This window comes from Phaenicophaeus curvirostris, chromosome 11 (genome assembly GCF_032191515.1).
Source record: "Phaenicophaeus curvirostris isolate KB17595 chromosome 11, BPBGC_Pcur_1.0, whole genome shotgun sequence".
Classification (NCBI taxonomy): Eukaryota; Metazoa; Chordata; class Aves; order Cuculiformes; family Cuculidae; genus Phaenicophaeus; species Phaenicophaeus curvirostris.
This window is the reverse complement of record NC_091402.1, coordinates 23,413,551-23,439,830: the sequence shown is the minus strand read 5'-3', so window position 1 is coordinate 23,439,830 and position 26,280 is coordinate 23,413,551. Positions and strand designations below refer to the sequence as shown.

Here is a 26,280-nt window from a genome sequence, read left to right as displayed (position 1 = left end):
AGCAATTTTGCAACCTTTATGACCATAGTAAACCTGTTTGTGTTGTAAGGGAGGGCAAGGGCAGTAGTTTCATTCTTAGTTCAATTTGACTGCTTGCAAGCAGTCATTGAAATTATAAACTCTATGAAGATGTCATTAAAAGAAAGTCTTCTCAGAAATTAAAAAAGGGAAGGAGACCTATCTCTTAAAGAAAATTAATTTCTAAATAAAGCATAGAGAGTTCAGGGTTGGGTTTTTTTGCGGCAAACTTACATATTACTTTAGGAATTTTGTAACTGTTCACTATAATTACCTTAATACCAGTTTTCTCAAAGTGTATGGTGACAGTTTGAAAGCTCTTTTTCATAGGGCCATAGCAATGAGACCTAATGGAGAGAGCTGTGCTGGCTCTTCTGGCATCCTGACAACCTGTCCTTGCAGCCTCAGGAACAGACACGAGATTGCGTTAATGCTGTTAGCGTGGTACAAGCAGAATTTCTTCTCTCCTTTGTGATCATGCCTGCAAAGTCTTAATGTCAGAAGTAGGTGTTTTCTGAGGCCAGCGTAGTGCAATGGCTAGTTGCTGTTTTCTAAAACCAGACTCAGTTTTTTTCTACTTTGATAACATTTTGTGAATGATGTTTTGTGGAACTAATTTATGAGGAGAGTTCATTCAGCATCAGATTTAACTACCTGCCTGGGTTCCCCACCAAATCCGAGGGTAGAGGGGAACCTGGTAAAGCCTCTTTTGGATTTTTTTGTAAAGACATGGTTTGTGCAATGCAGCACATGCATTACCTGAACTAATAAACAGAGGAATCTCAAATTGTAACTACAGCTCCATCCCATGCCAGGATTCGAGAATACAAATGAATACTTAAGTATACAAGACTGCTGGTGGTTTCTCCATTGATAAAGAATGTAAACCTTAAGCAAACATTTTATTGACTATAACTAGCTGGCGAAGTATTCATCTGATATGGGGTAATTCAAAGTTCTATCAGAAGTGTTGTATCAACTATTATTTGTAGTTTCTAGTGTTTGGAGGGACAGCACATTTCTCTTCTGCTCTGCTAGCATGCTGTTAGCATAAGGATGCTGTGCCAATGGTGTGTTATAGATCAGCCTGCAGATTGTCCAGAACAGAACGTACTGGCAGCGTCAGGTGGGCAGGCACACTGAGGAGACCAAATGCTTTGTTATTATCAGGTAGCATTTCTACCCTTAAACATGGAAGTGAAAAGGAAGGCAATTGAATTACAATTACAAACATCACCAATGTGGTTTTTGTCTGTGTTTTCTTATATAGTGAGAATACAATTTATATCCTGGAGTAGTGGGATAGAGGAGGCTATTGACATTAACAGAAGGAAAAGAGGTAAAAAGGCATGTTTCACTAAGATAACTCCCATCACCTGAGAATTATAGGTAATAGCACAGTTAATATAGTAGAAAAATACTGAAAATATCCAAATCCCTCACAAGTGGATAAAATAGGATAATAAAATCAACTAGAAGTGATTTTAATTCTTCATAGTAGATTGAACTCCACCAGAAAGGTATGAATGTAATCAGGAACAGCTTCCCTAGATACAACTGCTGTTGTACATCCCCCAGCCCCATAACAAGGCCCATCTCCTCAGCCTTGTCCTACTTAAAGCAGGAATCTCAGCTAATGTGAAGTGTGATGGTATTTTGTCAGATGTAATCATCTGTCTGGCAGAAAATCATCTTTCTTTACAGCAGCCACTGAGCAGATGCTAGTGACTCTGCACTTTTGCTCCTGAAACCATAGTTCTCTCTGATAGGCTTGGTATCGTAGTCGTGAGACAGACGCTGACTGCTCTGTCTTTGGGGGATGGGGAGCTTTAGAGGCATCTGTTCAGTTTAGGCATCTGTTCAGTTTTCTTTGTTGTAGGCTTGGCAGGACAGTAATTTTAATCTGAAATAACGATGGCTTGATCCTCTGATCTGTTGTTGCCACTGCTTCTCTGTGCCAGCAACTCATCCCCACCACGTCACATCAAGACCCATCATGGAACTGGCTATAAACAACTGAAATCATCCACCAACGAAACAGTTGATAAGCAGGCTGCTCCAGACCATGTAACTTCGTAAACACCAATGCTGCTCCAGAAAAGGGCGCATGACGCTTTTTGGTGGAACAGCAAGTTTATCCCAGGTGGCTATGGAACAGCGTTAGGCATTTGGCATTCAAATTTATGACTGAAAGTGTTCCATTTAGCTCAGTTACTTCCCAAAGGTAAAGCACAATTTATGTACGTGTCAGGTAGCCATGTCCTATAATTCCTGTAATCTTTGTCTTTTGTAAAAGAATTCCAAATGTGGGTCAAATTAACAATGATAATTAATTATATCTATGCAAAGTAAACATAAGAAAGTTTTCCCAGTTGACCTGCTTTGATGAGAAAGTATTGGTAACTTATTCATCATTTTTCATCAAATGATGTTCATCTTATTTTATCTTTTTTAGAAAATCATTTAAAATACCTTTTGTGAAACTTAAATCTGAAATAATTTGAAGCAACCTGCTGGTGAAAGCAGTAGGAGGCTTTACACATACATATAGGGTCACCTTAAACAAACAATGAAGTGTCCTATAACGTATTGCCAAGAAAGCTAAATAACTTGTTTTTCTAATTTTCATATTGTAGACTGTCTTGTAAAAATGAGTTTCATCGGCTGTGCACCAACACGGCTTATAGCAGCTCAGCTCCCAGTGATTCTTCAATGCACACAGGAGGCGTAGAGGGAGGGGCTTGAAACGTAATGAATCCATCACAGACAGTAAGTGAAGTACATTCCCTTACTTGGAATCGAACACTTCAGTTGGTGCCAGGCAAATGTGACCTCCCAGATACAGAGATAAATCAAAGTTTGTTTGAGCATATGGGAGAAAACCATCTAAACATTTCCTTTGATTCGTGGTTTTCAACAGTCTGCCTTATTTAATGAATAAGTTGTTTAATAACTTCTCTTCAGTTTCCATCAGGTTAGATCGTAACATGCCAGTTAATACCTGTTTGTAAAAAGAAAACCAAAGTCAGACACTTCTCTGTCTGATTTAGTACCTCTTGTATCAATGTGCTGGTGAACAAAACTGAACATTACCTAAATGGATTTCATGGACTGGTAAAATCAGAAATATGGATTTGTAGTTTATAGGGCAATTTACATGCGAAACCTAGTCCTGATCTGGGCCATGAATAAATCTTATTATGTACTTTTTATTGTTATGTTTTGTTATGTCAGTGTCTGACACTGTTGCAGGAACAAATACATAAATAGGAAATATCTATTGCTTACCTTTTTGTGGTTCCTCAAAAGCAACACTAATAATACCATAGTACCACAGGAAGGATGAAACATCAAACCCTGGTCCTCTCACAGCCTGTGTGAGTAGTGCGCTACTATGTTAAAGTAAACCAATAGCACAACAAGTGTCATTTATTTTCATATCATGTAATAATAGAAAAAAATAAGTTGGAAGGGGATGCTGGATATCATCTTCTTCTGGTCAGGCAGACCTCAGGTTTGGCGTAGCGGCTGGGCAAGACTTTGTACATCAGAACTTTCCAGCAAAATGCCCAGACCTCACTTCAGGAACCTCAGCCCAACTGCCAATGTGGACTTGTGTTGGAAAAGGCTGTTAGACAGAGAATACTATTTCAGTACCTCTTGTAGCAGAACTCAATGCTTAGGTGAAGCCAATAATAAACAGTTAGGAATTTATTTCATTTCAATGTATGGTGAACTACATATGCACCTGTATTTTCTTCCTTTCTCCCTGCTTTTCTCTTTTGCCTCTCCTTCATCCACCATTTATGAACCATTTCCCCCATTCCATAGCAGTACAACATCTCATGACAAATATGTACAGTGGCATTCAGTGTAGCATCCGCATACAGAATCGGCGCCCGATTTTTCTGTCTAGGCATGCACGACTACCCTCATTGTCTCCTTAGCAATATATTCAGTATGGATGAAAGAACAGCAAGAATAAAACCTGGCATTCTTAATTGGAATCAGGATGTCAATCTTATTTGACAATGATGGATGAATAACTTCAAATACTATGTGCCTATCTGAATCTTTGATTTGATGCGAAGAATAGGAAGTAAATGTAGTGGGGAATTTCATCCCCATTATTCTTTTGAATTTACAGGTACAATTCACATCTGTGCAGTGCAAGGAAAGGATTTTACAAACACTCTTGAAAAGGTGCAATTCCTAAAATAGATCTCTCAAGCTGACAGAAGCTCAACACCTACGGAATGCTTAAAACACTGAACAAACCCTGTCCTCTCCCTTACAGACACCTCAACGCATGCAGACTTTGTGTCCTGCCCAAAGCCCTTGGACAGAGGCTGTAAATATATTTACATTGCAGGGAGGGTGTGAACGAGTGACAGAAAATTAAAAGAAAAATATTTTCAGACTGTTACGTAAAGCTCACAAAATCAAACCAGAAAACAGTTTAAACTAATTGCAAAATTAGTTGTAAAGCTGAAATAACCCAAGAAATCTGCTGTCTAGCTAACAACTGTTTTCTTTAAGGTTTTTGTTGAATTTACTGTGTTGAATACATTTTTATTAATTGGCAGTTTCTCTCACAGGGCAGTACTATTTCACTGTAGTTTTGGCCATTATCAGATATTTCTTGTCATAGAATTTGTGGGCAAGAGCTTGAAATATAGTTGAGAAGACAGGAAAAAAAATGTCATTTGGAGCATTTTACCATTAAAAATGAGATTATATGTCCGTTCCTCAACTCACACTGTGGGAGAAAAGTTCTGCCCAGTATGTCTGTCTGGCTGACTTCTAACCCCTGTTGTTGCTAGTGCAGCAATACCGTATGATCACAGGCTGCGTGCAGCTTATGGAACATCGGCATTAGTCTGAGCTGGAAACAAAAGAAGGAACTTCTGGGCTGAGGGTGTGGGCACCAGAATGGGAATTCCATTTTTCTCTGACACTGCATTTGCTCGGTTTTTAAGGCCCTGGACTGAATGCCCCAGTTCTAGAAAGTTTTAAAGATCATTTTTTCTGATCTTGACATAGAGGGAAGGAGATAAAAAAATAGATATAAATGGAGGGATAAGTCATATGGGCCACAGTGACAGGAAAACAGACCAGAGTCTGCTGGTCTTAGGACCAAGATTAAACTAATTGTTTCATATACAGACTCACAGGGGCTTCATTCATTTTACTTAGCCTGTATTTAGTAATTCCAGCTGACTTCCCTGCAGCATTCACATCAGTCATTCCCACCACCGCACATCACCACTGCACGGACCGTGTTCTCTGTCTGTGCACTGCACTGACCCACAGACAGGACTGGAACGCGCTTCAGGCTGGCTCAGCGCCTGTGTGCAGTGGGGGTGGAGCCACTGTGTGGTGAGCAGGCTCCTGCCTGCCAGCCCAGAAATCCATACACCTTTACATTAGCATATCCCAGTGGGAATCCAGAGCTAGATCTACTGGCTTTGGGTGAAAATAAAGAAAGCTGTTACGTTCAGACCATTGTCGTTCATGCTGCTTTGTGAATTTATTTCTTTAAATTTTCCACTTGTGCTCCTGCCAAGAGAGATCTATTAGACAGAAAGCAGCAAGAGTAAAACTGTATCATTTTGTTTCAAACTATAAAATAATTTACATCACATATTTTACTTACTGTTGTCTTTTTTTTTTGGTTTTTTTTTTTTGAAACCACAAACATTCCAGCATCACACTGTAGGAATAAGAATAACAATAGAAAGCATAACCTTTTGCATAGTATTAAATGAACAGACAGAGTAAGTTCTTTATTTACAATTATTGTCTAGATAAAAAAATTCATAAAAACAGATGAATGAACATATATTAATAACCCCTAGTGGGATGGATTGCCAATGTACCACTGTATTGTTGTCCACAAATCTCATGCTGCTAAGTACAGTACGTAGAGAGCGAGCATTTATATATTGCAGGGAATTGTAACAAACTGATCATTTTGGGTTTTGATCCGTTGTTCCCATCACAGAGAGGTCAAGCAATAAAGAAAGGAATTGTGATGCATGACTTGTAGTTGAAAGGTCATAGCTATTCTGCTTTAAAAAAAAACAACAAACTATCATTTATCATATACATAAAGCACAGTCTCTGCTCACAAAAGCCCAAGTTGTCTATGCATCTCAGTTTATATATGTTTTACTCTATATACACAGAATGCAGTGTTCATGTTCTTAACAGTGTTCAAGTCTGCACATGGTACCTTAGGGAGTAGTACTCCTACAGGAGAATGTAAAAAAAAAATGAAAGCAAGGAGAATCATGAAGAGTGTTGGGAAACAAAATGTCAGTCAGTGTTAAGATCATGAAAATGAACTGTTCCAGTATTAACAGTTTCTGTAGATGTTCAAGTCCAAAGCTAGAGGCTTCCCTGTAAATAGGTAACACTTTTTTTTTTTTCTTCTGAATACGATATCCTGGACAGACCATAGAAATCCAATACATGGTATACAAAGGTTAATCACCATATTTACAAAGCAAAGAACAATCCTGACTGAGTTTCCATCACCTTGTTGCTAGTAGTTAGCTAAAATAATGCTGTTTTCATGCTAGCTTTTTGCTGTTAAGGAACGGGTCACGCTATATGTTGGAGAGAGTTGTATCTGCCTTGATTGACCTGTTCTGGTGTTGAGTGAAAAGTTTGGATCAGAGAGCAAACTAAGAGCTGGAGCCAAAAACATTCACACTTCCACACCAGCGTCTGGGAGCTGGCACTTTCAGCTGGTTAGAGTGTTACCTGGCTGAACAGGCTTGATGCACCCTAAAAATGCAGCTTGGCCGTGAGTCTAACCATGTTTTGGAAAGCTCTGGCTTGGTTTAGTTCTGGTGACTGCTGTGAGGCACCACTCTATAGGCCAATGTTAAGACAACCAGTATCGCCTTAACAAATCAATTTACCAAGCTAGTTTGAGAGTGTTTTCTGACCCATAATCAGTCATATTCATTCCAAATGTCTTTTGTGCCATACAGTTATGGAAAAGGTCATATGCTGAAAAGTCTCCAAGCAAACTTTATATTAAATACAAAAATTATTTATGAAAAATCTGTGGTCCACAAAGTGCTTAGCGTTCAAGTGGTTGACACAGCAATTATATGCTCATAAATTTTAAGTTACCAGGGCTGTTACCATCTTGAAAATTATTTTTCACCCTCCATGCTGCAGTTTTTCACAATTGCTTTCTTTGTAGAAAGCTCAAGCTAAAATACTGTATTACTGTGTTCCAGTATTACCTCGTGACTGCAGGAAGACAAGCTCAGTTAAATAAAAAATCAACAAAATCACACAAAGCACATCTCACTATACAATCAATAAAGTTTCATTCAGTCCTAGTAGTGCAGGAACTATATATTTCTTTAAAAAAAACCAAATCCAAAGCAACAACCTACGGTGATTTTGATCCAAAATGCCAACAGCCCATATGTTGCAAGTAATAAGGAAATAAATGCCTGAATTACTAACTGAAAAGGATAACACAATATATCACAATATTTTAACATTAGTTTTTATCTCCATATAGACAAACCATATATAACTTACTTTAAATTATCTTTATAAACCCAACTCAGTTTCATATAATAGCTCTCTAAAAATATTTTGGAAGCCATTGACATATGTTTAAAGAATGAAATAGCCTCCGTTACTGTATGTTGCACCGAAACAAACTGAAGCAGATTATCAGAGGATAGGAAAAAAAAGAGAGAACCTCATAATTTTGATTTTTATTTGAAACAAAGGAAGCCTGTTTTACCTCCCTGTATTTAGGATCACAATGCTACATCCAATGTGTTATAGTTTGGCTCCTTCTGTTATTGACTAGCAGTATCTACATTATTTAACAAAAAAAAAACCACCCAAAACCAAAAAAACCCAGGCAGAAATCAGAACACAGTTGTAATAAAATATCCAGGGTGCGATATTACAGACGTTTTCAATGAGCTGAGCTGAGCTGAGCCATTTTATACTACTTCGGCAGGAAGTGCTTTCTTAACCCTACAAATAGTTAAGGATATTATCTACAGGTTTGTAAACAAATTACATTCTTTTTTAGGACATAAATAAGTTAAAATAGTCAGAGCAATTTGAGCAGAAACAAGGCAACATGCCAACAAAGAAACTTTATATATATATATAACTATATATATATAGATAGATATATACATATATATAATTAATTATGTATATACTTATATGTATATATCTCTATATATAGTCTCATAAATGTTTAAGTTCCTCTGTCCAACTGGTGCAAATCTACTGTGCAAGTTAAGCTTTGCAACTTCAAAAAAGTTATTTAAATTAATCTATACAATTGAGTCCATGCCACACAAGCATTTCAAAAAACTCACAGACCAGTGATTCGGATAAATAGCCTCAGAAAGAAGTCCTCTGCAGTTCCTGCTTAAGGAGGAAAAAAAAAAAAAGGAAATCAAAAGAAACCAAAGGAGAGAAAGAAGGGCCAGCAGTGTACAGTACATTCATGCAGGAGTAGTTTTGTTTGTTTTTCGGAAAGGGCACAAGAGAGGGGGTATGTAAATCAGCCATTCATTCTTTCCCCAAAACCATTGCGATCAACAATTCATTCACTTGTCTCAAAGTGAATAAGAGTTCAAACAGCTTTTCAGCCAGCAATGTTTTTAATATATATATATTTATGTTGCTGTGGGTTGTTTTATTTGATTTTATTTCAATTTTTTTTGCAGTGACCTTTTCAGCTAAAGTGACGTCTCCAGGCTATGTATTGGGCTTCCTGGACTAGAAGAGGTAGCTGATTTACTTGTATCAGTTGTAAGATTTATTCCACTGTCGATAGCACTGTTGTTCTTATTCAGCGAAGACGGTGGACTTGAGTTTTTCTTGAGAGCAGAGTCTTCTTCTAGGTCTGTGTCATCAATGAGTGGGATGTGGGGCTGGGAGTCTTCTATCCTAAATTCAGGATGAGTCATAAAGTTGTGAATAGAGGTTCTAGATTCTGGTTTTTCTAAACCTTCATAGAGAGAGCTACGGAATGCCTTGACGACACGGATCTGGGGGGAGAAAAGGAAAGCAGGGTCAGAGGCAGCACCTCCCAAGGGCAGGCACTGTGTTAGAGAGTACTTGGTGAAAAATGTAGCATATGGTTAGGGCAGTGCAGGCAGCTGAAGTCCACAGTCTCTGGATGTTATATGCATAAACGAGTGGCTCAGTTATGTGCATTTTGAGTATCTGTATCAACTGCAATATTAAAATAAACCAAGTTTAAAGCCATCAAAGAACTGATGGAAAGTACTGGTTAAAGAAAGCCAACGTCCACTCGTGTGGTGCATCCCTAGTAAAAGACAAGCCATGTTAATTGTAATGCAAATGTAAAACCATGCATGTTGATAGTTTTGCAGTGAGTAGGTAGGAAGGCTTTTTTAATTAAAAAAGTCTCTTTTGTATTGCTAAAAAACCATTACACATAACATATCACACTTCACAAACAGAAAAGCACAGAACACACAGGGTTGGATGGGTACGTATGAGACACACAGGAGCCAAGTATAAAAACTTTAAGTAATATTGATGTTTTAAAGCAAAATTTAAATGAATGCAGCCAAGAGCACAAAAAGCCAAGCAGACAAAATACTAAGCAGAATCATGCTACCACGGGGGGGAAAAAAAAAAAAAATCACAGCTACCACATGAACAGAGATAACTTGCACACAACAACTACACTTGGAAGCCTGGATAATGTGAACATAGTATTGCTGAACCAACTTTTATATTTCCTTCATGCATATGTGAGGTAAACACTCGAGTATAGACCCACTGTTCTAGCCATTTAATTTTTTAATAGATATTAAACTGTAATAAAGTAATGTGTTAATTGTAGGGTTGAATTGCATTACATTTTTAACAGCAAGCTCTTTCATTTTCTGTGTCTCGGTTGTAAAACAGTAATGTTAAATGCTGAAAGCTACACAATTTATGCCATATATGCAGTCTTTAAACTAGGCCAGCTGAATTATGCCAGGGTCCATCTAACATCATTAACCACCTCACTGTAAGAACACAGGTGAAAAAAAACCTGCAAGACAGGGACAGTGTGAATTGCTTTCCCAGTAGGAAAGGAGAGGAAGAGAGTGAGGAGCATTACAGAGTGGGGACACCAAGTCCCTTGTGGGTGGGCAAAGGGAGGGATGCTCTCTGTATCCCAGTGACCTACCAGTTCAGAAAAGAAGTGAAGGTTTGTGCTGGTTTACTGCTGAAAAAAACATAACTTTTTTGGGAGGGGTTGAGGGGGCAGAGGGGGAAAAACAGAATGGCAAATGTGATCTGTTGGCAAATGTTTTATGGCTGAGTTCTATCCTTCTACTTCCATGTAGTCCATGAGCGAATCTTTAGCATTTCTTAGAGGGGAGACCAAAACACAGGCAGAAGCAGAAAAGGTGCAAGCAGGCATCATGAAAGTTTCTCCACACACATTTGATATGACTTGGTGGTTGGTATGTGTATCTTTACATGTAAATACGCTGCACATTAGTGGCTGGCCTAAGACACCATGGATTGTAAAGCTTTGATTCCTCTTTTATTGGCAGGCTGTGTTTTAGTAATGATATTGGGTACCAGCGTTACAGCTGTGGGAGTTGGCTGATCCTGTGGTTGGATTGTCTGAGTTGCACAGAATTTCAGCACATTTAAGAAAGAGGCTGACTTGGATTTAGATCTTGTTTTGACCTTTGTCCTTGTTTATGTTCTCTGAATCCCAATATTCATAACCTTTCAAAAATGCTATTAGCAGCATTTAGCTATGCCATCTTCAGGTACGTGGCCTTCGGTCAGCCAAAATACTCTCCCTTCTCTTGTTCATTTCGGGCACAGCACAAAAGGGGTTCGTGTAACTGCTGTGCTCAAAATAAGAGAACTGGAGTGGTATGGAACAGCATGGCCAGGTCCTGGGATACTAGAAGGTGTTAGGTGGTTGGCAGAGGTGCAATACAGGAGGAAGATAATAAATTTTACACACTACAGTCATATAGTAAACCTAACATCTTTTTGAAACCAGGGTTTATGAGGGCTGAATATCTTTGTATTGTGCTGTGGTATGTGACAGTTCTTATCGAGAACAAACTGGAATAAGAGATTAATTTGCATTACTAAAGATAGGATTTGAACTCAGGAAGAAGAGGTGACATACTAATTCCCTCATTATCTATGCCTTTCTATCTTGTATTTTAAAGTGAAAAGTGATCAGTCTAGACAATGAAAAAATAGTATGTTTTGTCAAGGCAGTCTTAAAAACATGTTACCGTTTAGTCCTGTTTTAAGTCAGGAAACTTTTAGTAACATGTTTACTGTATAGTATGGGCTAATATGATGATATTTTCTGCAAAGCTACCTATTATTTCTGCTATCTAAATAAAAATAACAGCTCATTCAGTTGCAGCCATTTGCTATATCTGATCAAGTAACAAAGCAATTTCATTGCATACAGCCACAACTTACTGCAGAGATTTAGGTTTTATTTGCCAGTTGGATTCATTTTCATAAAGGTAAATATTTACTTAAATAAAAAAGCGTGCAATTTGATATTATGCTTGAACAGATCCAGCAGAATCAAGGGAAAGTAAAGCTTTTCTTTAAGTCACACAAACAGTATTTAAGCCTCTACAAGTCAGTAGGGGAGGAACCAGTTTCAATGGATGAGCCTCCAAGTTCCGTAGCAGGGAAAGCATCTACATTGCATTTAAGACCATAATTTGGCACCTAATTTGCATTTTATACCCAACTTTCAGCCAGTGTAGCAAGCTGACTAACACCTTACACAGCTGAGGCAAAAATACAGATTTAGGTTGTATCTAAAAGGCAGTTACGGAAACCTGTCTGCCATGACCAGAATTGGGTGCATTGCAGTGACTGCTTGAACTGAAAAAGACCACCATGCCAACACCTTTTGTTTAGATCTGAAGACAGAATTGCAGAATATAGAGTCAGCCAGCGGCTGTAGCACTTTGTGAAGTTCTGTGGCAAAGTGCTGGCATGGACTGTTCGAGTCTTGAATGAACATTCAGATGTTACCAGAACAGCTTCTGCTTGTTGTTCATAGTGTTTTTTACTGGAAATATTAGAACAGGTTCAGATCTGCTGATACATAAAGCAGTTAATCTTCTGAATGCAACAGCAATGTAAGGGCCAATTTTCAGCAAATCCCTAAAGCTGAGAATACCTAATGTTCACTTTCTAATAAGTTTTCTTCACTAAAGAGCTGTAGAAAACTATCTTTTCTTAAAATTCCTCTACAGAGATCTATAAATATTTTCCATTATTTTTTCACTTGAGAAACTGCCTTTTCAAGTTTAAATTTTGCATCTAGAAGAAAACATTTATTTTTTTTAGTGTTGCATCTCACTCAGTGACAGAATTTCCACATGATACTATAATTCACAATCTTGTTCATAGCCCAATGCCAGTGTATTAAACTACTGCTTACACGAACAAAACTTTCCTTATGTTAGTGGAAACCAAGGCAGAGTATTTGTTGGATAAAAAGGTGACATTTTAATTTCTATATAATACTACTACCATATTTAAGCCAAGAACTGGAAAGAAAAAAAATTACCCAGAGTTACATGGCCCAACAGCAACGAAATCTCTTAATACATGCTTAAGTTTGAAATTTGAAGTAATATCTAGTGTAAAAATATTTAGTGGCTTTGCTGAAACAAAGCCCACTTTACTTTTTTGAAGCCAAAATAAAGCGGATGAACTTCATTTTATGTCGTTATGGTTGTACAGCATGTAAAAGCAGGGACATACCCACAATGGATAGAACCCAAAGGGCTGGTTTATTATGAACTATGTAGAGTTCATGTAGTGATATGTCTTCATGATATTGACAATGCCAAGGGAAGACGCACAGTGTGATACAGCTGCCTTTTCTCACAGCAATGGAGACAACAGAAAAAAATGAACTGCTTTTAAACAAAAGACTGTGGGGACAACACTTCAGGACATTTTTGACATTGCTATAAGTTTCCACTTCTTTCTTCTCTGTAGCTGTAATAGAGAAAACTCTTCAGTTCCATCCCACCTTCAAAGTCAGATTTAGTATACTGCATCAGGCAAGAAAAGTAAAAGAAATAGTATTTTAGATACTACCAATTTTTCCCATCAGAAGAAAAAGATGAAGTTGAGAATCTTACTCCTAGGTACAACAATCTAGGCAAAACACACCAGGCCTGTTAAGCACCAGCAGATGCACTGTGGTTGGTAGTGTGTGGGCTTATACTCGAATGTTTACCTGGCTTCATCTAAGCCAAGTATCTTGAGTTTGGTTCACATTCATTTCAGGCTCAAGGTTAAAGACTCACAACCTCTTTTTATTTCACTCTCTCCTGCTGAACCTTTTTGTCCAATGTTCTCTAGCCCTCTGGGAAAACAAACACATTTAATATTCAGACAGTAGAGAGTAGGGCACTGCAAAAGCAAATAAATTCAATACTGAAAGATCAGTAAGGTGATTAGTATAAACTTGTAAACAAGAGGTCAGTTTTGCAAAGAGATGCCAACTCTTATGTGTGATTGAGACTATTCTAGATCAAGACTATAGTTATACAAAAGTAAACGAGTTTGGTCAAGTGCTAGTTGCATACGCAAAGCTTTGGAATAGAAGGAATACCTTCAGTATATCTGGTTTTGTTTATTTGTGAATCCTGCCAGTTTTAGGTGAGTAAAATCAGATCAAGTATCCACAGGAGGAGATACTGCATGTATTGGAGTCACCTGTAAATGTTGTGGCTGGTATATTCTGGATTGTGTGATGCAAAAGTGCAAATAAAGTAAAAAACCCAGTGAATTTCAGAAAAAATTATAATTTCTAGGTTTCTGCTTTAATGAGCAAAACAGGTGCATAACATTATATCTGCTACTCTCTTTCTACATAAATATGCAGTAAAACCAGTAAGTGCTGTTGAAAAGTCAAACCCCACGTAGCAAGAACACAGAATACCTTTTTATTCCGTGAAACCCTCAGGCCTGAGTTTTATCCCTCAAAAAGGAATCATGGTTATCATTTCCACTGGATTTTAGAGCATGAGATCAGAACCATGTGCATGGCTCCCACTTTCCACAGCAAATCTCCTTTAATGTAGGTTTTGTGGCAAAATTATGGAGTCTGACATTTTTGTAGGGGATTTGAAAAGTCCGAATATATTATACAAGCCTTTTAAAGAACATATTTCTCTGTTAGGAGTCTAAAGCTTCATGCCATTCCACGTCTCCAGTTGAGGGCTTGGTTTGATATCTAGACTTTAAGCATAGTTAGTTGCCCTGCAGGGAAGAGCTACAGAAGCTGACATTGATCTTGCGTATCCCAGCAGGATTGTGAAAGCTTCATTATAACTAGTGGAAACTCTTCACTGGCTCTGTCAGGTGATGGTGTATGACTATGCTACCAAATGGTGCAACTTTTTATAAGCAAAATTTTAGATGTGGACTTCCTTTAAAGTCGTGTGCTCCTTTTTCTGTTTCTGCATGTGGCAGTTGTATCAGGTTGCCACAGAAAGCAGCTGACAGCTTCGCTAAGGTGGGTTTCCCACTTGGTCTGTGATCTGAGTACAGATCAATACTCAGATCTTTGCCTTCACATGTATTAAACCAGAAGATTTTTTTTAAAAAAAAACTTTTAAGAAATTCATTCTCATTTTTTGTTGTGAGAAAATCTGATCCAAGTTTTTACATTTATCTTAAGTTTTGGTTGCAAAGTCTGTCCAGCTGAATAATGATTATGTTTACAGGAAACAAAATATGTAAGAAATATAGAAAAACAAAAGCTGCTGGAACAGTAAATAATCTTTCTTGATACAGAAGAATCTGATTTTCATACACGACATACTACAAATGGCTAAACTAATCTCTCTCTAAATTATCTCCTAGATGGACTGTGATGCACACTAGAATCATCAAACTTGCTCTTAGCTTAGTTTGACACAATTTGCAGATGCTTATACACTCGTGCCACTCTGAGGCCAGTGTTGCACATAGAAAGCTTCTATCTGTAAAAGACAGTCTCTGTCGGGTAACTCAGGTAAATTTCAGCTATTTTTTAATTAAAGGGAGAATGAAAAAAGTTGTCTTTCTGTGCAAATTAGCCTCACTTTCGAAGACTGTAGTCCGTTCCAGAAGTGAACCAGAGTGAAAATACAGCTTTAAGGGTGCTGTGCCCTTCTTTTGCTTAAAAACACTCCTTAAAAGCCAACCAACCAACCTTCAGAGATCTCTATGATGGAAAAATATTTTGTGATTTTTTGGTAAGCTTTTAATTCGCTTCTATGAAACCTGGAGTCATCACTGTGTATTTTTTCCTGTGTCATCCTCACAAGTGCCTTGTTTGAGGCCACTGTTGCTTGAGTTAATATAATAAAAAGTTGTAAGTGATTCTGTGAAATAGTCACTTCCAAAACTTTCAAAAGCGACGGGCCTCTAGAAAATAAAGCAAAAGGTACTTGCAAATACAGAAGCTACAGCAGATTTGTGATCTGGGAGGTCGCCTTTTGGCGGGGTTTGTTTTTGTTTGGTTTTGTTTGTTTGTAGTTGCCCCAATGTTTTCTACACCTAACAGTATTTTTTAATTATAACCTTTTAGGAAAGAAGGGAAATTTTTTTTTTTTTTTGGTCAGGGATCTGCAATTTCTGGCTGCTTCCACTTGGGAACAGTATTAACTATATGTGAGAATGGGAGGGAGGAGGACAGGCAGGTGCTAAAGAATGTTAAATGTGCGTCTGTCTTGGAGAATTTGAAACTGTGTCCTTTTGAAGGGGTTACCTACTGATGATATAAACAACATCTGAGAACCAGATATAAACAGACTGAAATAAAGAATAACTTATTTACTTTGTGTACAGATAGATCTACTCACCCCCTACCTAATTAACCAATGTAGTAGGAAAGGCTTTCAGCATACGCTTAATTTTAAGCACAAGCTAATATTTTCTGTTCCTAATTCTGAACTTCAAAAGTAAAAAAGATGATCCATTGCCCCACTCAACCTGATTTTGTTTTCCCAAAATGAAATGTAGGAAAAAATGCATATAAAATACATATCCACCAAAGCAGGTGTGAGATGAGCTGCTATCCAAAGCCACCTTGCTGTAAGAGCTTTCCAGTGATAGAAGATGGTGTGTATATCCATGCACATGATTCGACGAAACCTGAGAATCAGTGGCACAATTACCCCATTATTCCCTCCCACTTCACAGTAAGAAGGTAATAATTCTGGGTTTAATGCATTCTGGGCAGCTACAAGGAAAGCAGTTAATCCTGTCCCACCACATACAGTTTAAGCAAGGAGCTGAAAAGTGTTCCTAGGTGTATTCTGTGCACCTGGAATTTTCTCAGAAAATGCCAATTCACAAAAACATACTCCATTTCTATGGAATTTGGACTAGGAAAGGTTGTCCAGGCTATGAAAGATGAACAAACAACTATAAATACCCAGTGTAAAAATAAAACCTGAATTCTTTTTCATTGCTTTTTCACTGTCATTCACTAGGTTTGCATCATTGTATTAATAAACCAGAAATTCCTTAAGGGTTGTAATTTGAAGTGCACACTGGTTTGATACTAAACAGACATTATATTGCAGTAATAAAACAGTAACTGTCTAGAAGTACCATTTTAAAAGCCCAAACTCTAATTGTTCTTTGCAATAGAGGTACATCTCTCTGGGTAGCGAAACAAATCACTTACGGTTTTTCTTTTACGGAATATTTGTGGTTCTCACTGATAAAGAGAACTCCATAGACCTGTTTTATTTTTCCACACAGAGACACCAAAGACCATAGCAGATCGAGCTTCCTCCTGTTAACTTTAGCCCCTAATCTAGTAAGGCCTTTGTCAAGAAACAAGACTATTCAATTCTTAGTTGTTTTCCTGCAGAAGGAAGATGAATTATCTATTTTAATTCTATTAGATCTCTCCTCTCAGACTGCTGGCTACAGGAAATTACTGGGACAGCCACCACAGCAGAATGAGCTACTCTCTGCTCTAATGCAGAAACGTTACTATGGGAAGTGGTTCCCTGGATGAGAGACTGGTTTGTGTGTGGTGTTCTCTGTCCTGCTCAGTGCAGACATGAGGGTCCGGACCTGGGCTCTGGGTTCTCAGGAGCAGGTTACAGGGCTGTGGCACGCAGTGGAACGTCTTATCTTCTCTTGCTTGTACTGCTGCCCTGGAGTGGTCAGTGCTGCTGAAGTGAAAGTAAGCAAACCAAACTTCCACCAAGAAAAGGCAGGGAAAGAGACACATTTTCTCCAGGGAGCAACGGCCCAAGCTGGAACCTTAACAGCTCTTTGGATTCTTAGCAAAAGCAAAGCTTCTCCTTTGACTTAATGCCAACAAAACTTCTAATGCATATCCAAAACTTTGTGCTTCATGTTCAGATAGTGAGGGGTTTCCACTCAAATCGAATGGAAAGGTCAGGCTTCCTTTTCTTCTCCAAGACTTCTAGAATTGTATTTCCTTCTCTTGTCTGCCTTCCCTCTCTGTTGGCCAGCCAGCCATGACTGGCTTCTGCTGGGCCAGCTTTTCACTAATGCTTGCATACGGAATAGACTGCATTATCTCATAAAATAAGTGACAAGCTTGTAAACTGAGTTCTATAAATATAAATACTCTTTCAAAATGCTGGCTATGCTGTAAAACAAAGTGGCTACTTAGAGTCTTGAAAGAAATAAAAATATAAACCCAAAGTTAGATCTGCAAGTGTCTTTTTGAGCCACTGGAATTTTGCTTTTATTAAAGCAGCCCTTTCTTATTATCCACTTCAAAGTTTTTATTCACTTAACTAGTTCGTTTGCATCTAAAAGAGAGTTGTGTCAGGATTTCAGTGTTTAGAAACCTGCTTTTCAAACAAAGAAATTTGTTACCACATTTATTTTGCTGTTTCAGTACTGTCTTCTAATGCGTCTAGGTTACTCCCTTCCTTCATGCTTACCTCCCACTAAATTTAGAGAAAACAAATCTGTTCTTTCACCATTCCTGTAAACCTCTACATAACATCATGAACTTGATTCTCCGTTTCCTCCTGGAGCTGCGCTAATTAGAGTACATCTTGCTTGGACACGAGTGGCTTGTATAACACACCATCTTCCAGATGGAAAGATCTGACAAGCTATATTGCTTAATATATTTGTGGAATCATTTAAAGTACATTTTTTATAAGCAGTACAATAACTATCCAAAGAGACTGAGAAAATATGACACGGGAGCCTCAATTAAATGAATATCTCCATTCACTGGATAAAAAGGACCAGAAATTCTGGTCCTAATAGTAAATTAACAAAACTTGCAGTGAATCATGGAGAGTATCTACTGTACACAAAGCAATTGTTGTGTGTTTCTGGGTATATGTAAACTAATAAACATCACAGGACAAAATGGTAAAGGGCAAAGTAGCTCAGTCTGAAACGACTGCTACATAAGTTGGCATCTCTGTAGGTCTGATGCATTAAGAATACACACTCACGCCCAGCCGCAGCAGCAGATGTGCTGGTAGGAGAGGAAAGAGCATTGGATAACGATACGTGACTAGGGCTAGAAATATTGGTTACATCCTGGGTCTGGCTTGTGACGGAGGACTGTCTCCTTAGAGCCCCCTGAAAGGAAGTGCCACTCTTGAAAGTATTGACTACTTCAATCTGCAATGAGGAAAGAATGAGACAAGTTGCTTAAAGTATGGATACAGTTGCATAACTGACAGGATTAATAATGAAAAACAACAATTCAACCGTGCACACAGTTTCACTTCAGTTGAAATAAATACTTCTAACTGCTCCTTTTAATGTTGTTAAATATGAAATAATCCAAATTTTTTGCCTGCATACAATGCAACAGCTCCATAAGAGGCAGGGGAGCTGCATCAGTTTAAGCAGCTAGAAGAGCTGAAACAACAATCTTTAAATATTTTTATTTATATGTAAATAAACTAAATAAGACCAAATCTCCTCTTTTTTCCTACTGAGAATAAAACCACTTTGTTATTGCTCTCTAGGTGTTCTTCCAGAAGGAGGAAAATATAGTCACTAAGTTGTATTTTGGGGGGGAGAGCGTACCAACACCAAATAATAAAAAAGATTTTAAAGTATTAAAAATACAACTCAGTTTTATCTACAAAACCAGGGCTGTCAGTATACTAGCTTGATAAAATAGAAACTGTTCCAATATCTCATCTGACTTTTTCTATAATGAAAGTTTGTATAAACTAAGCATTAGTGATCATGGCCGCTGATATTTTATAACTACAGATTTTAAAAGATTAATATTTTATCTTTCTATAGAGCACTTAAAATCACACAGAAAATGATGCAGAACTGCACTGGCTATTGCAGCAAAGAACATTACAAATTTCTACATGTTATTTTCATATGTCTGTTGTATGCAGTTTGATATACCCATCCTGAATACCTTCCCGGGTACTTTATTCATCACCAGAGAAGATGAGTTAAAACAAGAGCTAAGTATTTCAGGACATTCTTGTTAGCAGTATAATCCAATAACAAGCAGGCTTTCTGTACCAACGTGAAGCCAGGGATCAGCTGCAGGTAATATCAGAAAGTAAACATGCTACAAATCCCTGTGCACCCCAATGTCCTCTTTGTTACATCAGTACAACCACAACACGACAAAGCAACAGTAGTCGAATCCATTAGAAGAATTCAACCAACTTCTTTGGAGTAACCCACTGTTCCAGATTTGTATCTCGCAACCCAAATCTATGAAGTTACATAGCCTAGGTGATAGTTGGGAGAATGTAAAGTGCTATATTTATCAATTAAAACGGCACAAATCTTGGTGTAAGCCCTCCTGAATTTTCCAAGTTGAAGGCATTATAATAAATCGGGTAATATTTTCTGCTGGGGTCAACATAAACAAATTCATATAGCTTTATCTTTAATGGTATGGATGTGTTTCCTCCCTTAATCTTATGTTTGAACATCATTATTTATTTTCCTGTATGTTTTTATGGGAATAATCATATCACAGCCAACTCTAACAGCGCTCAAAGTTTACTGCTGAAAAGTTGTCACAGCAAATGTTTGCTATACAAACATGATTTGTATAACTGGTCTGTTCACTGACCCACTCTTTACCAATGACAGTCCTGTTTATAACATCCATTTAACTGTGCACACCAATAGATGTACAGCTTTGCCCTCAGTCCTTTCTGCAGCAGTATTTTGAATTACATGTCTATACAAATACCACAGAAAAAAATACAATATGAGATGAGTTGGCATGTGGAACAGGGGTGTAAGTGAATCATTCGCTAAGGTACACACTGGACATCTAGAAATAAACACAGGCTGAAACCCTTGTTTCTGTATGAAGGCATGTTAAATACTCACCTGCCATGTACACTATACAAAGGTGGAATTAAATACAGATCTTGGGTTTTCATGATCTAACACCAGTGAGAGAGCACTCTTCAAAAGAGATGATTCAAAAAAGAGTTTAAAGACTTAAACTGAGCACACGAAGTGTGTATCACTGTGGAAGACACCAATGATAAATCCTAAACCAAAGGGCATTTCTAGCTGTACAAATGTCTTCCTAATAAACTGCAAGGGAAGACCTTAGTGTAAGAGTGAAAAGGTAAGGGAGTCCTGTATTTAAGAGATTCTCCAGAGAACAAGAGTTACAGATATGTAACTCACTTGGTCTCCTGAAGAAAGGAGCTACAAATCTTCATGGAAATAATTCGTAGGGGAGGATGACAACCTTTTCAACCCTAGAAGTGTGACATACAGGGCTGTGTTCTGTCTGAAGCCAAGAAAGAAGAGAAGAATTTGGCCTAACAGTTTATCTTCCAAAACTTCCTATGTCAGTGGGCTTCTGAGAGAGGTATCCAGTAAGGAAACACACTTCCCATTAGAGAACAACATGTATCCATCCAGAGAAGCCCTACAGTATAGTTGTAAGACAACAAAATATCTAAATGAACAAAAGTAGATAAAAAAAGAAAATCACAAGTAGATAGCCAGTGTCTTTGACCTAGTTATGTGCACTTTTCATGCGTCCTTCTTTACAGTAAATTCATGTGCATCTCCATAGAAATATGTCTGACATTTCAATGCAAGATTCAACAAAGGAAATCTTTTCTCTGGTGTCTACGTTGGAACCCTCTGTGCAGAAAAAAAACCTGTCTTTAGTACTGCAAAATTTTTTGTCAGCGTGGATGAGTTTTTACAGGAGCATTACCAGGGAGATCTGACAGTGACCTGAAAAAAACCCACCTATCTTAGATTCTTTATAACTGTTCTAGGACCAAAAGCTTTGGTTGAGTGCTGTGGCTATCTGTCCCATAATGGCTGGATAGAAAAATAAGCCAAAATAAGGATAATCTAATACACAGCGCAAGTGTGCAATGGTGGAAACTGGTCTTGTTAGGATTTGAACGATCAGTCTAGTCGTGAGCGAGTCTAGAGTTTATTCCTATTCTTACTGTCATCCTCATATATACATAAAGTGAGGGGATGCTCTACCTTCTTCCACATCTCCAGAAGTGCATTAGACATCAGAGGATTCTTGCAAATCCTCCAGCTCCCCAAGGATGCTACAAACATCCTCATCTTCTTCCATCAACTCTTCTTTAGCTGGCTTCCTGAGAAACGTAGTACAAGTGTGTGAATTCACTTGGATGGGCCACAACACACAGCGCATCAAAATGCACTAAGCTCAAGATCCATCCAGCAATGGATCTAATTTGACCTGCATGTAGGTTCATCGCTCTGCAGCGGACACTTTGGAATTCCTTTTTAATATGTTGGCCCATTTCGTTTTATTTCCCATTCATCATTCCACAGATACAAAGTGGGTGTAAAAATCAAAATCACTGAATAAACAAAATAAGAAAAAATCACAGATGCCTCTTGGCAGGAAAGAAACAATACATCCTATTGAAGGTTCTTCTACAGCTTAGAGCAGAAATGAAACTCAGATGATGGATGTTAGCAAAGAAATGTAATTAATGTTCATTCTGTTTTAAATAGTGTAAAAGAATAATAATTTATCTGTGAATTAAGTGGACAAAGATATGCAGAAGAACTAAAAGCTACCTCAGACTAGACAAAGAACTGGAAGGACATAATTTGCTTTTTTGTGCTTGTAGTTGTTTCCACTCACCACAACCAGAAAGACCTCCTGACAGAAATGCCAACAGACAACACTCCTCCTACAGCCATCAGGAAGAAAAGAATGCATATTTAGAAGTCATCTTGTCATAAAGCTCACCATTACCTGGGCACCTCTTTCTCACCTTTATACTGGGACCGTTTGAATGTCTCCAATGATGAGTGCTCCTGACTCAATAAAGCCAAGACACACAACCCCAAAGCTGAAGATCCATATTTAATTACTCACCACAGAACCTTGGGAATTCACCCAAACCCAGTTTCCACCCTCTTGCCTTTTTGGCTACAGATGTACTAGAGAGACCTAACTCTCCTTAACTGCTCTCCTCTATTTTTTTCTGAAGTTCATTGCTGCATCTCTTTCTCCAGAAAAATAACGTATCTTGAGATGGAAAAAGGGAGAAAGGACTGTTTAACTTGACTGGAGACAAAAATCAAAATCTTCTGAGATAAAAATGTTCTTTAAAAGATTCTTTAAAGAAAAAATACTTTTCTTAATTATTCACCTCTTTTTCTTGTAAGCACCATGTAAAACATTCACATCTGATACAGAAAGTACAGATCTGTCTGTAAGAGCTGGTCTCTTCTGCAAGCTGGCAGAAATACTTGATTTTAGAAAGACCAAGGAGAGAGCACTAGAGAGCTATAAAACATGCTACTTCACTGCAATGAAAGAGGTGAAACAGTTTGAAATATTTTTTTTTTTTAGCACTACAGGACAAATTTTACTAGGTATCCTAATCTGTACTATATTTAGCAGCACGATTCAGTGCAAATATTTAGTATATTAAAAGTGCCATGAATTTTGTATGTAGCAAAAGTTTGTCTTTTTTAAAAAAAGATATTTCTAAGAAGTCATTCATAGTAGCGAACATATTAATTTCCATATTTAATGGATGCTTAGGTCCTCACTACTAACAATAAATCCAGAACCACATTTTTCTTTACCTAACAGGAAAGAAAATTAAGTCCTTTTAATCATGATATAAATATGGAAGTGCCAGAATAGAAAATATTATGTTTTTTTCTCAAGTGGTACTTCATATCAACAATTTATTCTGTTATTGCAGAAGTAGCAGCAACAATATATTTTTGCCAAAACAGAACAGTATGTTTTAGAAAGCATTCATAACATTTTGATAGCCATTGTCACAGACAGCCTTTTCCATGGAGCACTGTTCTATGATCTGCCATCAGTGAAGAAGAAAAAGAATGTCCATTCAAAGTAGTTTCAAAACAGTAGTCATATTTTTGCATATTATCATTTCAGAATCTTTTCACCTTCTCTCTTCCACTACACACCCTCCTTTGGTCAGTTGGCCTATTTTACTATTTCATTTGTTGTTCCTTTTGAAATCAATAAAGCCATTAACAAGTACGACCATATACACACAGAGATGCTCCATGGCTTTCCCTACAGTGTTATCTTGCCCTGATCAAAGATTAGGGATGTTTTTCTAGATTGTGCAGGCATTTACTTTTAGCATACCTGGGTTTGGATTCTGTTGAGTCCTCTGAACCAGAGAATTTGTCCACGTCTAAGTTCTCTCTCTGCATGATCAATTTCTTCAACATCTTCATTGAGTTCTTCTTCAGGGACCTCCTCCTTCTCAGTGAGCCTCCCTGCCTCCTTTAAAAACTTTAGCCTACTTGTTGGGATGGTTGCAATGACCTAAAATTACAAAAAAGTACTGAAAACATAAACCTCATTCAATAACAAAGGTATAATGATCTGCTAATTACAAAGGAACACTGGTATTTTAATGACATCTATAGTCTTTCAGGAAAGCTAAGAGAAACATATTGCTAATTGTAGTTTACACTTATACAACTCCATTTTACGTTAGGAAAAAATTCTTTACAGAAAGGGTCATTGGGCACTGGAACAGGCTGCCCAGGGAGGTGGTTGAGTCACCTTCCCTGGAGGTGTTTAAGGCACGGGTGGATGAGGTGCTGAGGGATATGGTTTAGTGTTTGATGGGAACGGTTGGACTCGATGATCCGGTGGGTCTCTTCCAACCTGGTTATTCTGTGATTCTGTGATTTTAGTCCCAAAATACTTAGTGTTAGCAAGTTTGCGGACGACACTAAGCTGGGTGGAAATGTCGATCTGCTGGAGGGTCGGGAGGCTCCAAAGGGATCTGAACAGGCTGGACCGCGGGGCTGAGACCAACGGCATGAGGTTTAACAAGGCCAAATGCCGGGTCCTACACTTGGGGCACAACAACCCTGAGCAGCTACAGACTAGGAGAAGTCTGTCTAGAAAGCTGCCTGGAGGAGAGGGACCTGGGGGTGTTGGTTGACAGCGACTGAACATGAGCCAGCAGTGTGCCCAGGTGGCCAAGAAGGCCAGTGGCATCTTGGCTTGGATCAGAAACGGCGTGACCAGCAGGTCCAGGGAGGTTCTTCTCCCCCTGTACTCAGCACTGGTGAGACCGCTCCTTGAATCCTGTGTTCAGTTCTGGGCCCCTCCCCACAAGAAGGATGTTGAGGCTCTGGAGCGAGTCCAGAGAAGAGCAACAAAGCTGGTGAAGGGGCTGGAGAACAGGCCTTACGAGGAACGGCTGAGAGAGCTGGGGATGTTTAGCCTGGAGAAGAGGAGGCTGAGGGGAGACCTCTTTGTTCTCTACAACTACATGAAAGGAGGTTGTGGAGAGGAGGGAGCTGGGCTCTTCTCCCAAGTGACAGGACAGGACAAGAGGGAATGGCCTCAAGCTCCACCAGGAGAAGTTCAGGCTTGACATCAGGAAAATATTTTTCATGGAAAGGCTCATTGGGCACTGGCAGAGGCTGCCCAGGGAAGTGGTGGAGTCATTTTCCCTGGAGGTGTTTAAAAGACGGGTGGATGAGGTGCTGAGGGACATGGTTTAGTGACTGATGGGAATGGTTGGACTTGATGATCCAGTGGGTCCTTTCCAACCTAGTGATTCTACGATTCAGTCAGCATTATTTGCATAATTAAACCACACTGGCTATACACAGCAATGGGGCATGTTTGAGTCTGGGTCCTTCCATGAAAAACCTAAAAGAGGATGGAAATATTTGCATGTAATGACTGAAAGAAAACTTAGCAAGACTGATAGTTCTACAGCTAGGGTTTAGGTATTTTTACTGACTTATAGTATCTAATGTACGTCAATGCGAGCTGAAAATTAGTTGCATCTCATGCGTTTAATCTTCTCATACTACACTGGTTTGTGTATTCAGCTTCCCTTTGTTTCAGAAAGTTGAAATGTTTTTCTCAACATTTATAAATACTCAGGTTTCTGAAAGGTGTGTGTCTCCCTGTTGTACGTCTTACCTGGCTATTTCTTATTCTGTGTCCTTATTACTAATAAATTCTGATTAATTCAGTCCTTCTTATTCTGTTGGTGCCTTGCAAGTAATTAATACATGAAATGCCTAATAATCTTAAAACTTTGCAAATGCTGTGGTTACACAATATTATAACACAATTATTTTAAATACACGTCAGTGTTGCCCTCTTGGGCAGTAATTTTCTCTTTTTCTTTGTTCTGAATTCTTTTGTCAGTTTGAATAAAAATATGAGCAGATGGTTATTTAAACAAGACATGACCTAGAACACATTGAACTCTTAAAAATCATCTCCTACAAATTAACTGTTAGGCCCATTTAGCAGAAAAGCTGCAGTTTCCTGTTTTGTTTGTCTGTTTCAGCAGTGAGCAACCACATGTCTGGAGCCCAAATGCGTGAAAGATGGAGACCGAACCAGACAGTTGCAGGAAAGCTGGTGAGGATATATGTCACACTTTTGGAAAACTAGAATACATATAGGGAAGACACGTGAAAAAGCACCAAATATTTTCAGGAAGGAAATAAACTCTTTAGTTTGCTGAGTGTCTCCTTGAATGCCATGACCCACAACACTTTTATTATGTTATTTATAAAGACAGATAAATGGCAAAAAAAGAGCTTTGATGCTACTACAGAACCTTTTGAAAACACATTCGAGGTTTGAAAAACACAATGTAAGCTCGGAAAGTTAATGGAATCATGTGACACAAGCAAAGACAGAACAGGAGAAAAAACAGAAAAGATAAGCGCTAGTCATTTAAATACTTA

General features: G+C 38.3%; 1 protein-coding gene across 9 annotated transcripts in view; it reads right to left on the bottom strand.

Annotated features, from left to right (window-relative positions):
- Positions 1-7,406: 7,406 nt before the first annotated feature.
- Positions 7,407-26,280, bottom strand: part of ATP2B2 (ATPase plasma membrane Ca2+ transporting 2) — a 211,913-nt gene continuing 193,039 nt past the window's right edge. For 5 of the 9 annotated variants that reach the window (XM_069865493.1, XM_069865496.1, XM_069865500.1 and 2 more), the window contains 2 exons: positions 23,687-23,869; positions 7,407-9,074 (listed from right to left, as the gene is read on the bottom strand). In XM_069865493.1, coding sequence (XP_069721594.1) covers positions 8,763-9,074; positions 23,687-23,869 — 495 coding nt within the window. In that variant the 3' untranslated portion in view covers positions 7,407-8,762. Of the gene's footprint in view, positions 9,075-13,382; positions 13,439-18,533; positions 18,706-23,686; positions 23,870-26,280 lie in introns of all 9 variants that reach the window. The other 4 variants (XM_069865497.1, XM_069865501.1, XM_069865502.1 and 1 more) reach the window with 2 other exon arrangements.